Genomic DNA, 18,926 nt, shown 5'->3' with positions numbered 1-18,926 from the left:
CAAATAAGCCACACAAAGGAAGCTCGATCTCATTCATTCTGTGAATGGAAGGCACACACAATGTTGAATAGTTGTTTGTTCTCCTTCAACAAAGTTATGTAGAGCTTTTCTAAACATGACTTCTGCTAGGTCTACAATCTAGACATAAATTGGCCCATGGGGAAACAAATTGGGGAACCCTGGCCTACATTATATTCAAATTTTGAAAGATCAAAATTTTATTATAGTTCCCTCCATCAAGCGTTGTCAGGCTATATGTCTTCTTAATAAGCCCCTGGTTCCTGGTTAAATACCACTACAGGGTAAAATCATGTGTAGCCCACTGAACCCCAGGTAGCCGCTAGCTGCGGTTAATAGCTAGCTACCTGCTGGAAGCGGAAAGGCCCACATTGTACGTAGTCATCGAACCACTGCTCCTCCATCTTCGCCAGCTCTGTGTGCAGCTCCTGCTGAGCGGAGGGGGTCACTAACTCTGGCACATTGTGGTGGGAGTAGAGATCACAGGTCAGGATCCCTCCAGAGGGAGTCCTGAATAGGATGGGTAGAGACAGGGAGAGGCCTTGCTCCAGTTTAGCTTTGACTAGAACAGGCAGTTTACTGCCCCGTGGGGTCTTAACAGGCCTGTACTCCCATCCCCTAAACAGGCCGAGTAGCTGCTCAACCCCACAGAGAGAGCTCTCGCTTGGAGGGTTGCCCCACAGCAGTTCCCTGCTTGGTGGAACCTCTTCTCTCTCTCCCTCTGCCTCTGCCTCTGCCTCTGCCTCAACCTCCTCCACCTCTTTGTGGGAGGTGGAAAGGCAAGTCATATCCACAGCGGTGTCGAGGGATTCTACAGATGATGTCAGGCTGAGGGTTGACCTCTCACATAGGGTCTTGTCATTTTCTAGCCCAGCTGTGGGCGACGCCGTGATGACGGGGGCGGCTTCGACGACTTCAGAGATTGTGGGAGCGTCCTCTGCCCCTGTGGCAGTGGGTGAATAGCGGGTGGAGGGTCCGCACGAGGTGCTCCTTTGGCCCACCCTGCGTGGAACCTTACACACCGCCTCATAGTCCGAATCAGCCACACGGAGAGTGGTGCACCTCCTGCAGCTTCTTGGCTTCTGCCCTGAGTGGGATTCTGATCCCTGGCACTGGTGGTCAGGAGGGTGTTGGGACTGAGGGTCTAATGCCGGGTCTTCCTGATCTGCCCAAGACTCATACTCAGAGTAGGTCAGATCTTCCTGGATCATCTCAGTGTATCTGGCATCCTGTATGGCTGACAGATCCACCACAGGAGAGTCCTCAGTACCTGCTCCTGCCGTGTCGGACCCGGGCAGACGGACATCGGTGTCCCCCGTGTTGTTCTTGCGGTACAGACCCCCGATGCACTGCCTCAGCCTGTCCTTCTCCGACAGCAGCTTGTGCAGGCGCTCCAGAGACAGGGCCTCCACGCGGGCGATCACCGTGTCGAAGCGGTACATGCGGTCCAGCATGAAGGCACACTTGGAGCAGGCAAACTCGCCGCGGCCGTCCCGGACGAGCTCGTGGCCCAGAGCGTGGGAGAGCAGCACCTGCAGGTTGAGCTTGGAGGCCGGGTGGAAGATCCACCGGCGCTGGTTGCCGCAAAGCTCCCGGGCGCAGATTCGGCACACCTCCTTCATCCTGATGACGTCGTGCATCACACAATGGGCACTTTGTCACAAATGCAAGTTTATTTTCAAGTGTGGCCTAGTTGAGGGACCGTTTATTGGTCATTAAAAAAAGATGTGTATAAAATGACTTAATTGTGGTACAAATTACCAAAAAAATAGGCACACAAGAAGAATATGGATGCGATGTCACAGTACTTCTGTGACTAGCTTTGTGCAGGTGTGTGAAATAGTCACTTTTATATCCTTGGCTGACAACCACAAGTGCAGTCAGAATATTTGGAATGAGGAGACAGATTGCTGTACTCTGCAATTTAGAGGAAATGTGGCTTGGCAGCGGTTTTTGATCGTTAGAAACAACAATAATAATAATAGCCTGCGTATGATGGAGATCGCTGACCACAATGTCCAGAGTCCAATTCTTCTTTCAACAAAATAATCATGCCAGAATCATCAGAATCATCTACATGGGTTCATTGTCAATTCATCGAAGAAGCGCATCGTTTCCACGCATAGCGGATGTGAAACCATTCAAGTGTCACGCTCTTCATCTTCCTTAACGTTACAATGTTACCGAATAGCATTATCAATCGTTTTCACAGAACTGTAGTCGCTGAAAAAACAACGTCCCTTTAAATAAATCCGAGCTCGACGTTGCATCGCTTTTTCTGCCAAAGACTGTCATTGATTAATGTCGAAGAAGAGACAGTTAGATAACAGCATCGCCGTTATTATAATCCGACACGAACGCGGAATCGCCGGACAAAAAGAAATAAATAAATCTCCGACATAATCTCCGGCTATGACATATTCACCGGACGGAGACTCGGTCGTATTCCGTGCTCTTCTAAATAGCGGCAGTTCATCAGAACAGCATGGGACATGGACATGTCCATGGGCTTTAACAATGGTGCATTCCAAACACACGGTACACGGCAACGTTGACAGAAGCGCAACCACCCTGGAGCGTACCATTTCCCTGCGAATAGGGGGGAGTTGGTAATCCCGGGCTGCCCCCGAGTACTAGCCGTGTGAGTCCGTCTGAAAACAGACTACACACTGTCTGTCACACAGGCACAGCTATCATTAGTAAAACATTTAGCTTGAACTGTATTTTTATCCCCCCCCCCCAATACCCGGATGCTAAAAAGAAGAATACCATCTTAATTTCACATTCATCGACACCCCCCGCCCCAGTCCGCATTGAATTTAAAGCTGCAGTCAGATATTTATTGCTGTTTTCTTGAAAAGCAAGGCTATATTCTTTAATCCTTGAGAGAGAATTAATTCAATGTGTAGCCTATTCATCCAGTGAATTAATTATTCAGTGTCCAGTGTATTTAGTCTAAAACGCAGCTCCCTGCTGTGGCCGTAGAATGGATGTGATATATACCGCTATTAGGCTACATTTAATTTGTAGGCCTATGGCTATTCTAGGGCTTTCCCTACAGGGGCTTCAATGTCAGTCACCAACTACACACAGACAAGTCCATGTACTGTAGAATTTTTTCTTTTTTCCCCCCCTTTTTTTTAGATTTATGACAATTCTAGGTAATTCACTTAACTTCCCTATGGGCTAAATATGCCAAACAAACGTGAAATAAAACAGCCATAAATCTTCTCCATCAGGGCTCATTAATTTCACTGCATTGTCTCTCTAGAATGAGTTCATGCTTTTCCCAGGGCAAGAATTTCCCATGGACACCACCCCTAATCTGGCCTTCACATGCATTTCAAACAAACTAAACTGAAGGGGTGGGGGTGGGGGGCACTGTTGTTAAAAGGAATCAGTGAATCACATGACGTTGCATGCAACCATCTGGACCAAAAGCCACATTCTTAAGAGAGAGAGAAAAAAAAGGTCATGTCGTTTTCGCCATTAACAGTGTGAGTGATTCTCGAACGACACTGCTGAAAACGAGTCATCCCTCATTACAAAGCGAGGTTTGATGCATGGACATTGGACACTGAAGGCCAAGCCTTTTCCATGCGCTCAGAAACACATGAATCTTCATTTTTGGTCCTTGGCCATTGCATTTGGCTGGAGACTTGTTGATACAACCACGTTGAGATGTAGTTTGTTTTCCCTTGGGTGTGTGTACTATAGACCCCTCCAGGTTTCTCCCTCTCTCTCTCTCTCTCTCTCTCTCTCTCTCTCTCTCTCACTCTCTTTTCCTCTAGCCCCGTGTCTACATTTGTCACCCTGGAGTAAAGAACTGACTTCGGGGAGACACAACACCATAACAGCCATCGGTACTAACGAGACACGCAATCAAATATCAATTAATCCTAATCAGGTAGGAGCACCAAATACTGTCGACTTGATTGCATGTCAGACTCTGTTTATTTCTCCCCAAGTGACAGGAATAGCAGAGAGGTGACATGAGAGAAAGCAAAAGAGGCAGAAAGAGAAAGATGAGTGTGTCTCCTGTGATTTCCATCCTCTTGTGGTGTCTCATATGCTGGCATGTCAAGTAAACGACTAATGCCTTATGTATTAACAAGAAAATCACAGGCTTCTGTGAAGTCAGTTTCTATGTTTAACAGCCAGACAGAGATGTGACTGTAATAACAGCAGTCGTCAGTGGGGGAGTGAGGCAATGCTGGGGATGTGTGTGTGTGTGTGTGTGTGTGTGTGTGTGTGTGTGTGTGTGTGTGTGTGTGTGTGTGTGTGTGTGTGTGTGTGTGTGTGTGTGCGCGCGTGCCTGCCTGCCTGCCTGCCTGCCTGCCTGCCTGCGTACATGCGTGTGTGTGCACATGTGTGTGGATTCTTTAATTAGCCACAACACGATGCAAGCTAGCAGAGAGAGAGATTGCAATCCTAATATTAGGATGTGTTAACGGAGCAGTGAGGTGATTTGAGGACAAGTTAATAATATATATCCCAGTGGTTGTGATTTCCCAGACAATAGGACCCCTTCATATATTTTGACATATTGTACATTTAGTGTTTCTAACCAAACAGCTAGGGCTTGCATCACTTTCCATAATAAAGTGGAGAATGACAAAGAGAAGAGAAAACTAAGCTTGTGTACATTTTGTGCCTGTATAAATTCAGTACATATTTGCAGTGCGCATTTGGCTCCACTAGATGGAGCAATCCGCCCATAAACTGTCCATTATGTAAACAGAGGGCTACAGGGCAATGTTGGGAGTCATGTGGTGCAGGTGTATAAAATAAAACCGAGTGTTTCAGTTGATATTTGCTTCGGCAAAAGCACCGGTACTGCATGTCCATTCAACAATATCTTTAGCTCCTGTGTTAGTTACAGAAATGTCTTCTACTTGTGGAAGTTAAGTCACCATAAAATACAATCGATAACATAAGCATTTAGAAGATTCTTTTATCCCACAGTGATTTACAAAGAGCAAAGTCAGAGTAACCACCATGGACATTTACCTGCTGCTCTTCATTCAAAAGACTCAAAGAAGTGTAAAAGTGTGATAATGAGAATACAGTATAGTAATTGATATACTGCAGGGTGCAGATAGATTTATAATGTCAGTGCTTCTCATACCTGCATCTCTGTCTGGATGTGCTGTTTCTCCCGACCCAGGTCACGCCGCAGTAACTGTGGGAGGGGGGGTTAAGAAGTATTCAGTGACTGACTACACAGGCAAGTAATTACAGTAAAACTAAAACAAATACATTTATTCAAAAGTCATAAAAGGGGACTTGTGAACTGATCAACTGTTTTCTCTAACATTTCCAATTAGCTAGGCGTCAATATTTCATATTGTCTTGTCATCATGTCAGTACAATTACAATCAAGCTAAGTAAACGCTGAGTAAACGCTTCAAAACCATGTATACTGTACAGGCATTGAGCTGTCCTTGTCAGCTAGTACAGAACATGTGTGTTTTATCTCCAGGGAGGTGTGTTGCTCTGCTGTGAGTATCAAGGTTCCACTGACCCACATTATGTTTATAAATACAGTCAGATATGTGAACCACTTGGCCTATCTGGGGTTAGCTGGTGAGCTGGCAGTGTGTACAGTAGACTGGCGCCTCACGTGCACGGCTGGTTCCAACTCAGAACCTTGTGGTCCTATAAGTCATGACTAGGTGTCACATAGATGTATCATATGTGTGGACAAGTCTATGATTTGACAGTACACACTAACAAGTCCTTCGGTTACATTTGTACAATCTCAGAGTTGTGCCCCGTTTTCACTGAGTCAAACTTCTGGAAGTTTTTTCCAAAATGACCGCAATATTGAAATTCACGCCATGTGAAAACGGCCACTTATTTTGTCTTCCGGCAGTTTTGGGGTCCGAAATTTGACGGCAAAATACCTAAATACAGAAGACAGCATTCTATTTCTTTCTACAATCTCCAGCCTATACGGCCGCGGGGCTGAGAAATGCAAGCTTGCTAGATCATGGATCAAACTTATTTGTATTCTATAGCCTATTTTAAATTAAACTGTGTGGGTTTTGATACAAGTCCGGTCTGGAGAACGGGAGACGGGATGCGATGCGCTCATAATGTTGTGATGAAAGCTGGAATCTTTACCAACTCAAAGAGCTGCATCATTAGTTAATAGTTTCTCCTCGTTGCATGATTAAAAGTGTTTTACAGAGCAGCGAGCAGCGAGTCTGCATGGTCATCCATCGTTTACAGTGACGCGTGAAAAAGAAGCTAATCTACAAGCCCACAAGCCACAAGTGCGTGGGGGGAGCGTTTCGCTGTTAAGAGCGAGATTTCCCCCAACAGGTTGCATAACGCATGAGCGATCCTTTCTGAACCTTATGTGTTGTTGCATGAAGAATATTTTGTTAAATCCATTTGTAGCGTTCAGGGTGAGAGAGAGAAGAGACGCACCAAACCGAACTGGGGAGACTGTTTTTGCAGGTCTTTCAGCCCGCGTGTGTTTTTTGCAGGTCTTTCAGTCCGTGTGTTGCCATGTCTGCTAATTATAAGCGACTCTGGTCTTGATTTCCGTAAAGTTGCTTGTATGTATTGATAGTGGCTGGTTGCGGTTTATTTGTTGTGAGCTTGTAGATTGGCAATTTTCAAGTAGCTGATGCGGCGATGCGTATGGTTTTAAAGTGCTCGTGTGGCTAGATAATACTTTTTGGGGCTTATTTTCGTACACCTGGTTGCTTATTTCTCTCGCAAAATCTGGCCCAACACTGGTTTTCATGCCGTCACAATGGCTTAGTGAAAACGAGCGATACCAGTATTTTTGCTGCCGATGAGGGCATGTGAAAACACCCAAAAAAACTAAACTCCCGGCAAGTTATGCTAATTATAATTATTTATTTTGCCGGGAAAATTCCGGAACTGCAATGAAAACATGGCTTTACACATGTATAAATGAACACTGCAGATTTTAGTGTGTGTGTGTGTGTGTGTGTGTGTGTGTGTGTGCGTGTGCGTGTGTGCGCGCGTGTGTGTGCGTGTGCGTGTGTGTGTATGTACGTAGATTCTAAAGCATTGTTAACAATGTATACAGTGGCAGGTGGAAAGGACTCTTTCTTTTTTTAGATTGTTTATTTGTTTATTTGTCATTGTAACAATACAGTACAACGAAATGTATTTGTGCATTTGGTGCACGGCTGCTGCCATGTACGGCGCTGCCATTTCTCTCCGATTGGCTAAAAACCTCCTATCTCTATTTTCTACCAAGTACTGAATTCAAATTCCTCCACAAACTCCCATGCTGTCAAACAGTTATGGGAGAAAGATTTCAACATCTCTATCGATAATGTTGATTGGAATGAAATGTGGACGTATGCAAAGGAGATTTCTGTCTGCAATCGGACTAAATCCATACAGTACCGCATATTACATCGTATACATATAACTTCTGTCCTTAAAAACAAAATGGATCCTAGCGTGTCCCCACTTTGCCTCAAATGCAAAACAGAACTCGGTAATTACGTTCATTGTCTCTGGTCATGTGTGAAGCTCCAGAACTACTGGTCTGATGTCGTAACAGAACTGTCAACCATTTTCGGTGTCCCCATAGAACCAAACCCCTTGTGTCTTATACTTGGTCTCCCAGATGGTCATATTGTCAATGCCAATCATAAGAGGCTACTCAATGTGTTAACGTTCGCTGCCAGGAAGAATATTCTCCTATTTTGGATCAAGGATGTTGCTCCTTCCAAAAAATCATGGCACAATATTATAATGGATTGTATTCCTTGTGAATACATAACATGTATGTTACACTCCAAGATAGACGCCTTTTATAAAATCTGGGACCCCTACTTAAGATTCATCGGGCCCACGCTGTCTGCTGCTGTGCTTAAAGGGTTCCCCTGTCGGCCTTGACTTTTATCTGTCGCTGTTTCACTTGTCTTGAAATTTCTCGACTGATGTTGAACTGTGCTCGGTGAATCTAGTTCCGATCTGGGTCAGGTGCCTGCCCTCTCCACTCTGAGGGGGTCGTGGGGGGCTGGGGACTGATTGCTTCGCTCATCATGGATTCATTTTTCCATTCTACATGTTATTGCCTGAGCTTGTTATGATTATTATTCTTTTGGTTTTGTTGTTCCAGTTTGTTTGTCTCTTTTTCCTTTTCTTGTATAGTGTTGTTGTTGTCTAAATAATGTATGTTTAAAAATGTAATAAACATATTATTTAAAAAAAAAAACAATGTATACAGTGTATACAAGTATACTGTAGATATGTTTTATTGATTATATTACCTCAGCTTCTCTTTCTTTCTTCTGGAGGGACGAGGACAGGCCATGAACTTTAACCTCAAGCTCCCTGACCTGGAGGCATAGTGAACTCTTCTCCTGAGTCAATTCCTCCATCATCCTGAGAGAGAGAGAGAGAGAGAGAGAGAGAGATAGAGGGAGGGAGAGGAAATGCCTGTTAGCTCCACAGAAATGCAGCACACATGACATGACACACAAAATTGATTGTACGTAAGCACTGTTACAATTATTAATGTGCTAATGATTTGTATTGCACAAGGATAATATCTTCAGTAGCATGGACATGTTGTTAGCCACCTGTCTTTGTCAGCCAGGGTGTGTTGATTGAGTAAGCTTCCACACTCCTCCATCCTCTCCACCATCTGTCTCTCCAGGGCCAGGCAGCGTTGAGACTCTGAGTCTGCTAGCGAAGCCATCTTCTCAGCATCAGCCCTCGCTAGCTGGGCCTCCTACAGTAAGTGTGAACATAAAAAAGTGTAAATATTAAGTATGTGTACATGTGTGATGCTTGCATGTGAGCATGTGTACAGGGTGTGTACTGTACCTCCTGCAACAGCTGGACTTTGGTCTCCAGGAGTTCTTGCATATGGCTGATCTCCTCCTGCCTCTCTGCCAAACGATGTTGCAACTCCTCCTCATTCTGATTGGATAAGGTCTCTGCCGTGGACCTGAAGGCATAAAGTGGTCAAATAAAAAGCGTGTAAGACCTTTAACATACGTACGTAGAACGATTGGATGACATGATCAAAAATAAATTTTTACATTACAATGAAATATCTATACAAATGAGCACATCAACAAATGTATCAGTTGTCATTTTAGAATTACCCTGAAATTATCTTGTGGGAAACGTCTTAAGTCCTTGGCTTGCAGGAAACCCAAAAGCCACTCAATAATACATAATATACATAAAAAATCACACCCGTGTGAACTGAGCGGTGGTTTCCCCCCCCCCCCGTGTGTGTGTGTGTGTGTGTGTGTGTGTGTGTGTGTGTGTGTGGCCTGGACAACAGCGCCCCTCCCTTAACATGTGTGGTCAGAAAAGGTACTACACAGGCTTGAGGCTACATACAGACCCACCCACATACAAACAAACTAACATACCTACACACACGGCCACGCTATGGAGACGGTGTGACCACCGCTCAAAAAGAAGCCCTAAGTGGAAGTGGATTCCATTTCATTTCCCCTCAAACAATAAACATTGATCCTTTACTGAAGCCCGGTCACTTAGCCAGCAAACCTATTAGTTGGTCAGGGTGTCAATTACCCATGGCGCATCTATTTATGGTGTCTTATGATATAGATACCAACAGAAAAGTCAGCAAGAAAGTTTGTATATATTTAGATTATAGATCCCAGCGCAAAGTCCTCTGTGTTTCATGTGAACACAGGGGCATCATTTCCTTTCCTCCCTAGCATGGTTGTCAAGTCAATTACTTTAAAAATAGGTTACTCAATATTATTTTTGAGTTAACCATCATTAAATTAGTATAGTAAGCTGCACTTACAAAACGGTAATGCGTTTGAAATCTGGTAATTCACACAATGCAAATATTTCTATGCAACATTCCTTGTCCCCCGTCATCTGTTGCTGTAAATAATCAACAAGTAATGAAAACACTTAAATAGGTTGAACTTTCCCGAACTCTCCTGAAAAAAGGGTAATCTTGACCTCCTGTGTGGAGTAAAGTAAGGGTCATTATAGTAAAGAAACTCTGTCACTACTCCTTACTCAGCACCTAAAGGACTGCAGCCTAAACAGCCAACCAGAGGGTCATACTCAAGAGAGAATGCTTTTCCACCTCACATCTATCAGTCCAGCCTCCGTTAATGACTCTAATGATAAACAGTGGTCAGGCAGTTTATTTATGGAACGGTATGACCAAGAGAGAGAGAGAGAGAGAGTGAGTGAGAGAGAGGGGTGTGTGTGTGTGTGTGTGTGTGTGTGTGTGGGGGGGGGGGGGGGGGGGCACTAGAATTCCAGACCCTTTTCATTGTCTTGACAAAGTGCTAAACTGATGAATTGAACTAATAATTTACCAAAACTGTTCACAGCCTTGATTAAGTGAAGTAATAAATAGCTTGTGCCCAGTTCCATAAGTTAGGATAATAATCAATCAAATAACACGCCAGAGGATATGATGGTGGAGGTTGATTTGCTCTGCAATTTGTCATAATGCAAACTTAAATCTCTGCTTTATGCATTACGCAGTGCAAGATTAACAGACAAATGAATGGACAAAATGAAATCCCTTCTCTTACCCTCTCTCACTCATATTTATGTGCTGTGTATATTTAAGTTGGAGGAGTTGGTTCCAAATGTGTGCTTTGATTCAAAGACAGACAGCTGACCACAATGACTCACTGACAGACTCTCTGACAGGCAACACCACATTCTTTAATGTGGATGACTGACTCAAGTGGACACAGCAGGCAGCTTGATTGTGGGCCATAGATTCATAGGCAGTGTGCAGTGGACGAGACTCGTGAATAAAATTACGTATATCATAAGTACCTTTTACCAATTATAGAGGGTGCATGACGGAGGACGAAATCACGATAAATTAAATCTCCACGATACGATTATCTTGAGTGATTTATATCACGATAAACGATAATATCGCTTATAGTCCCATCCCTACACACAGCTGTCTCATAAACAGGTGCCGGGGCTCAGATAGTGCTGGACTCAGCACAACAAACCACAACATAATCTCCTTCCTCCTATATCCTCTCTGCATTCTCCCATTATCGTTCTGCCCCCGCCCAACCAAACACCCCTGTCAATTCCTTTCCATAGACCCCCAACCCATGCAGAACAAAACTACAGGCAATACTCTGCCTCCTCTCTCCTCTGTACTCCCCCTTTCACTCTTTCCTTTCTTCACCTCCCTTCATATCCCCTGCTCACATCCTGAAACCGTCCACAAGCCCACTTCAGTGGTAGCTCCCTACATGGCATTCCACTGGGCTTATGCTGTGTTCTGACAGCTAGTCTGCAGGGCAGCGGGGCTACAGTGTGTGCTGAGATGCTGAGGACCCCCAGGGCAGCTGCACTGCCAAATCCAGAGTTCCAATTTAATTCTGAAAGGTCCCTGCAGGTCCTTTTTTAAACTTAGGTTTTTAGTGTGCAGGATCTGCCTTAAAGAGCAGGCTGTAGTCTGGCGATGTATAAATGAGACCAGTTTTACAGTTCTGGGGCGGTTGGATTTCTCAACAAAAATACTTGGGCATTAAATATTTTAAAGACATATTTCTAAAGTTCTAAGGTTTATGACAGTAAAGTGCTGTGAACTAGAGCATTGCTGAAGAAGATGTGTAGGAGCATGTGGCTATTTGAATCACAGAGAAGTTGTTTATGTAGGTGACAGGAAGAGGAAAAGTACTCACAGAGCATCATCCAGAAGCTGTTGTTTCTCCTGCAGGTCTTTCTTCAGACTCTCCACCTCAACCTTCAGCTCTATGTTCTAAAAACAAAAAAAGGTATAGAGTTTCATTAGCACAATTAAAAAACACATATAGTCTGAATTGGGCAAAACATGTATTTATGAGAGTTGGTTCTGGAAAGAAAGAGTGTATAGGGGCTGTTATGTACTGTATGGAATATGTGATATGTATACAAATGTTCAAGGTATATCTAAATCCTTTTTCAAAAAGGAAACATATTACAATGTTTTGAGTTATTCTTTAAATACAGTGGATTTTGTTTTGTCTTTCCATTATTCTCTTGTGTGAGCACCACTAGAAGTCATACTGAAAACAGAGCGGTGGGTTTCCTAAACCTCACGTGCCAGAGACCCATATCTCTCGGCGCGCAGCCTATAAATAGGAGCGTGGCATATGAACACCTGCTGGTCCGTCTCTTCCCCCTACCCCTACACACAGCAACATGACTACTTTTCACATTCTGGACTGGAGTATAAGGTAGCAACAAGCAGGTTAGAACTGCATCTGTCAGCTCACGTTTAGGTGTTGCCCTGTGGGGATGATGGATTGACCATATAATGTGTGCCGCCACCGCGAGACTAGAATTACTGTGCGGTGGTTCACTGGTGAACTTCGAGGGTTCATGTTTATGTGTATATACTGTATACTGTGTATATATAGTAAAGCACATTCGCTGACATACTGGCACGCTTTCATGTGCGCACTGGTGATGTGTAATGCAACCAAGTCTACAGGCGCATGCATGCGTACAATAATTCAAGGCCTGGGGGGTTTTGGCCAACATAATGTAGGTCATTGGGTTTTTAATTACCAATAAAAAAGGAGGTCAGCCCGTTAAGGGCACCATGACTACTACTCTGTTAGTCCCTGTTAATACTCTGACCTTTATTATTATCTTGCCTGAATCCATGCACTGAATCTATTATTAGTTTACCCATATATTTTTCTCACCTAGTTGTACAAAATGTTGATCCAGATCAGACCATGTTTTCTCTTTCAGAATGCGCTAGGATAATTTTAACACTATGGTTGGCACAATGAGCTAGCTAATTTCCCCAAAACTAAACCCCAGACAGTGCTCATAAACTGTTGAATGTAACTGCAAATCAAACCAAATTTCTGCACGGCAGAATCACCCTGTCATGAGAAACGCTAACAAATGGATACCATTGAATGGATAATGGTGTCGTGATAAAACACAATCCAGATAATTCAGTCATGTCCATGCATGTCCATGCTGTCACCAAGGAAACTCAAGGTTTCTATGTTCTATGCGAGCAGAAAGTAAACATTGATAACATAAACACATCATAACCACAACACAGATGGTCTTTGCTTCTGGGTTGTCAGTCAAGAAAGGGCAAAGACATTAACACAGAGATGATGTTGCCAGCGTTGTGACACAGAGCACAGGGTCGATCATTCAACTCAGACCCACTGCTTGTGTGGTTGTATCATTCACACACTAATAATCTGAGTTTAATTAGCTTCATGTGGATGGAGGATATTAAATCAGTATGTCTTTATTTAGTACTGGCATAGACAGGCCGTAGGCCTTGGTTGTCTGCCAGTGGCTAATGTTCAGATGAAGCCAGGAGAGAAATGGTCTTCGTTGTCCATTTGAACTTGAGAAAATTGGTGACAGAATCTTCGGGTGAACTGTAAACAAGCACATTTAGGCGGGCTGCACTGGAATGCATTTGATGGTACAGGAAAGAGCGTGTACATTGCGGTCGGAGAAGTAGACACAAAGATGATCATGTCCCTGGCAATGAAGAGTTTCACCAGAGGTACTATAGCCTCATTGGTGGTGTCTACTGAAATCCAATTGGCTGGCTTTCCTGGCCCAGACAGCAGCTGCTACAGCTGCTGTCACCTTATCCTTCTCAGTCAGTCCTGACTAGTCTCCACTCTCCATAATTTCATTCATTGTACACAAAATGTGCAATTTGCTGATGTTGTTTAACAAGTGTACATGAATTGATCATACCGTATGCTGGTTACCAATCCAGTAACATATTATGGTTATTTGTATTTTATTATCAGCACTAGGATTGCTGTGGCCCTCTGTTCTGATAGCACAGGCAGAGCTATATGACTGGCCGTTCGTGTGGGCTCTCAGAAACAGATCTGGGACCTGCTGTAGGGATGGATACCTTACCTTACAGACCTACAGCCTTGATTAACAACAAGAGAAGAGCTGCACTGCACACAGCATCTGTGTGTTGTTGACATGCTGCTGCAAGATACTGCATTCATATACTGTACGCAACAATGTCTCAGTGGCATCTTCCTTTTCCAAAGGTTTCGACATTTTTCTTTTACTGAGCATCATGCATGCATGCATATACTACATTATACAGTCAAACCACTCACTAAGGAACATAATACAACATGTACATACATGAATACAGTACTGTACATGCATGCACACAAATACACAACAGTAGCATCTCTCACCCTCTTGTGCACATTGTCGCCACTCTCCTCGTACTTCTGCTGGATCCTCTCCTCCAGGAAGTAGATCCTCAGCTTCAGGCTGAAGTTCTCCTTCTTCAGGTCATTGAGATGCTGCGAGATAGTACGATAACCAGGACAACCACCGTTAGACATGTCTCCGGGTGCGTGTTTAGCAGGGGGCTTCACCGCCCCCCATTCAGCACCCATTCAGCATCGTAGTAGTCGAAGCACGGCTAAAGAAGAAACTAACTAACAGGCAAACAAAAAACTACAATTCTAACAATGCAATGTATAAAATAAATAACAGGTGTAGAGAGCAAACTTCAGCTCTCTGTCGTTCCTCGACAATCCGAAGAACGGACTGCCAGTCAAATTTAGTTTGGATGTGGTGGAGTGAATGGGGGAAGGTCAGGGGGGGCACATGGGCAGTAGTGGATTATGGGGGGAGGGAGGTGACTCTTGGATGTTTCTTTTTTTACCACCAGGAAGTCACGCCAAGAATCTGAGACTGGAGAGAGAGGGTGATGTGGAGAGAGTGGATAGATAACAGGCAAATATGCTGGTCTACTGTTGATGAGTAGACAACATTCAAACTCATGAATGCTGGGGGGTGCATGTTCGACATGTCCTGCATGTTGTCTGGACAGTGAAGTAGTCAAAGAGAGAGTAGAGGATGTCTTCTATGCTCATATACACTGCTGAACACTGATCTAAAGCCTAGGACACAACTGTTTAGCTCCCTCTCATGGTGTGTCTCCAAAAAGAGAATCCACTCAGGCCTGGAATGACAGCTGCTGCAACCCATGTTCATGTTCATGTTCAAGTTCAATGTGGGTTCATGTTCATGTTCAATACCGCTCTTGGTAAAGAATTTGGGAATAGGTTGTAAGACTAGTGTGACATATACAGTACATTGTCTTTGTGTAAGGGCCTGTTTAGGCCAAAGTCATATAATTCATTAAAGGTAGGGTAAGTGATTTCATTTAATTCAAATAATAACAAAATGGGTCGATGTTCTGATAGGACTAGTTACTATAGAGTGTTTGGTCCATATTTGGACTTCAGCCTTATCTCCTATGAGGAGAAAAAGCTGTTTCAGTTTTGGTGAAGCTCCTCCTACCTTTAAAGTAATAATGTACTAATCAATAACTCTCATGTTCACAATTACACATACACACCTATGAAAGAGGGTCATACTCATTCAAAACACTATAGATAGACAGTACACATGTGTACTGTGTGCACACAGGTGTCCTTGTTTGTCAACAAGGGAGCGGACAGACGGACAAACCATGGAGTGGCGCTATAGCTCCACTCTCCTATTCCTATCACCTGAGCTTATGGAAATCTAACTCTCAAAACCTCAGAGAACTGCAGTGATCCACAACTATTTATAGTACCCCCCTCCCACGGCTGTCACTGTGGAACGCTGGACTGGGAAACTGTGATCACATGTGCAGGGCTGCCCCATGTATTGGAGTCGGACACATGGAGAGATTGACTAAATGACTAAACGACACAAGCATATAAATGAATGCACATTTTGCATACTGTATACATAAGACACAAACCATTGCAAACACAAAGATTCATCAGACAGCTTTGGATCTTGCATACAGTACGTACAATACAAGTACAAGTATACACATGCAAACACACACACACACACACACACACACACACACACACACACACACACACACACACACACGAATGCGCACGCACGCACGCGCGCGCGCACACACACACACACACACACACACACACACACACACACACACACACAGTTCACACAGAATTCACAGTCAGAATACCTTCAACTAGTAAATATATACTAGTAAGATGCGACCTTGCCCTAAGGGTGAGGTTGCGCCAATTCTTTGCCATCTGGCCAGTGATGTACCGTATATCGGACCAGTTACCCATATACAGTATGGAGACCCCTGGTACCCATATATGGATATCCATGTACTGTATATGGAGATATGCTGTGAGAGCCCAAACATGCTTACTCAGTTATTCGATATGTAAAAGTCCTAAGATGTCTATGACATCTGACATCATACCCTTTTATGCCCATACATGGAGATCCCTGTCTGTAGAACCAGCCACACAGATATGGGCTGTCTTGGCCATCTGTCTTGGCCATATAGACGGGTTTCTTGTTTACAAACATTGATACTAAAAGCACATCTGACTGTATCATGTAATCAATTCCGTCCAATCCCCAAACCTGTTGTTTTGGGAAGCGCTGGTTTCATTGGCTAATTTTAGTACGGACCCTTCGCACGCATCTAGTTTTATCAGTGTAACGTGGACCAGAAACCCGTCTATACGTATGGATTCTGTTAGTGTGGTATGTGGCCGGTGTGGCCTCCGTATATGGGCATTCCCATATGAAGTCCTGTTAGATATGGGCTTAATATTGATGACATCAGGGAACTCCATATATGGGCATAAAAGGGATTCTGTTTTTGTTCCATCACAGTGAAGCCAGAGCGTGATGTCACCGATAGACCTGTGAGGTCACAGTGATGTGTCAGGGGAACCACAGTGTCAGGCGTGACCTACAGAGATACGCGGATAGCCGGATACGCAGACAAGATGTGCCGGTTTTCATAGTTAACTGCGACCTACGGTCGCAATCAATGACTGAAAGACGTGGATTATCAATGACAATCCTTCTTAACAGTGCTTATGCAGCAGCACTACACTCAGTTCAGCATCACACACAAACTGCAGCACACCTCATTCCAGTATCACACGTGGCACACCATACATGCACAGCACTTCTCATCCCAGCATCACACTCACCACACAAGGCGTTAATGTTGGAAAAACTCTGAATAAATTATTCAGAGCCATTAGTCAACAGCCAATAACCCGAGAGCTGAGAGTGAACAAAAATGTACTCTCTGTGACAATAATGAATAACATTTAATTTGGCAGCTGGAAAACACACTGACCACAGTAGTCTATCCAAGCCCCATCTAGAAAAGATTATTGGGCCGTCATGTGTTTTTTTGAAACGGTTAGTATGAGAAGACCTCTGATTCAAGTGGACATATTTTACACACACACACACACACACACACACACATGCGCGCGCGCATACACACGCACGCACGCACACACACACACACACACACACACACACACACACACACACACACACACACACACACACACCATAATGTATATTTATTTTTAACCAGTTGCTTTTGATCCCACTATCCTGTGATTTTACTTTATGAATATTGAACACGCACACATCGTCATCGACTAGCTGAGGACTGAAGAGAGAAATCTCTCACGCTCTAACCAATCCACATGGAAAGGAATTATAGAGCAATTTTGTGGTGCCACAGACCCATTGATTTTTCCAAAGAATATTTCTATAAATTATTTTAAGCCTGGAACCAAGCCATCCAGGCTTGGTTTCATGGTTTCAGGGATTCATGACCATAAAACATTTGAATCGGTGTAGTAAAAAAAAAAAAAGTGTGAAGTGAGTAGGGCTGTCCTCGACTCGGGATTTTTGAAGTCGACTCGAGTCGAGGGGTTCATTCCGACGCGTCGACGAATCGTTTTATAGTCTACTTTGTGTAAAAAAAAAAAGAAGAAAAAAAGTGTTGCTTTAAACGTCCACATCAACATAACACAATAATACATTAAGATGAATTGAATACACAGTGTTTTCGGTGATATCGGTGCGTGAGCACAAACGTTATCTGCATAGTGCATAGCAATGTACAACACACCGTTAAAACAAATAAGACATCTCCGCTGTTCAACCCTGCCCCGTCTCGGCAGCGGGCACTGCCGTGCAGTAGAGATGAGACATTCGCGAACGATTCCGCTCTCTTGAACGGCTCTTTTAAATGAACGATGGGATCCAGTCCACAGTCGCGGGACACCGATCACTGACAGAGTAATGAGTCAGTGTCGAGAACGGATTAATTTCAGAAACGGATCATAAACAGCGGGAGGCACAGCTCCCGCTAGAGCCAGCAGTGTGGATATGTCATGGACGCAAACACAGCGAAACAAACATCATCATGGATTACTTACAACACTGGAACAATTCAGAAGCACTTTAATTAGAAAATGTAACTAGTAGCCTACACTTGTGTATGTTAATTTGACTTTAGTAGATTGTTTAATTACTTCATGGACGTGCGTTTGTGCTGTGGCAGGTTATTTAATATGGGATTTTGACAGCGTGCTTCTCCTCTTAACGGAACACCGTCCCGGCTCCGAATGTTTTAACGATGCGGCGGTTCTGGCCGTTCCGTCTCACTTTCACCCCTACGCTGGTGCGAGACAATAAATAACTGTTCGCCAATTGCTACATCTCTCAATTGGAAGTACATGACACCAGTCCAGCAGTGCACCGCAGTAGTAGGCCAACTGGTGATATAAAAAAACTATATATTTTCGACTCCTCGACTCAAACAATTGGCGTCGATTCCCGGGGCTTAAAGCGACGCGTCGATTCGTCGATTTTTAGAGGACAGGCCTAGAAGTGAGCAGTGCTATTTTCATCAAGCATTCTGTGAAGCTTGGCCAATGTGACCGTGGGCCTGGGCATACAACATGGTGTGAATCAGAATCAGAATCAATGACAATCTGATGAAAACAATAATAACTGTAACTGTTAGCATGACGTTAGGCATTCTGAAACAAGATGGGTGGTGTGGTGTGTGTTTGTTT

At 43.9% G+C, this 18,926-nt stretch overlaps 2 protein-coding genes across 8 annotated transcripts in view; both read right to left on the bottom strand.

The window, feature by feature from the left end:
* Positions 1 to 18,926, bottom strand: part of pde4dip (phosphodiesterase 4D interacting protein) — a 106,323-nt gene that overhangs the window by 40,449 nt on the left and 46,948 nt on the right. For all 7 annotated transcript variants that reach the window (XM_080730271.1, XM_080730269.1, XM_080730270.1 and 4 more), the window contains exons 4-9: positions 14,214 to 14,324; positions 11,697 to 11,773; positions 8,848 to 8,971; positions 8,601 to 8,752; positions 8,289 to 8,403; positions 5,147 to 5,200 (exon numbers count right to left, since the gene is read on the bottom strand). In XM_080730271.1, coding sequence (XP_080586397.1) covers positions 5,147 to 5,200; positions 8,289 to 8,403; positions 8,601 to 8,752; positions 8,848 to 8,971; positions 11,697 to 11,773; positions 14,214 to 14,324 — 633 coding nt within the window. The remainder of the gene's footprint in view (positions 1 to 5,146; positions 5,201 to 8,288; positions 8,404 to 8,600; positions 8,753 to 8,847; positions 8,972 to 11,696; positions 11,774 to 14,213; positions 14,325 to 18,926) is intronic.
* LOC308299563 (uncharacterized protein) lies at positions 351 to 1,658 on the bottom strand (the record flags this gene model as incomplete). The annotated part of the gene is made up of 1 exon (XM_080743360.1): positions 351 to 1,658. The coding sequence occupies one exon, from the start codon at positions 1,656 to 1,658 to the stop codon at positions 351 to 353; it is 1,308 nt and encodes a 435-aa protein (XP_080599486.1).

The sequence above is a fragment of the Nannobrachium achirus genome (assembly GCF_963921795.1).
Source record: "Nannobrachium achirus genome assembly, chromosome: 1".
Taxonomy (NCBI): Eukaryota; Metazoa; Chordata; class Actinopteri; order Myctophiformes; family Myctophidae; genus Nannobrachium; species Nannobrachium achirus.
Note: the sequence above shows the minus strand (reverse complement) of the source record. Positions and strands in the feature narration are given on the sequence as shown.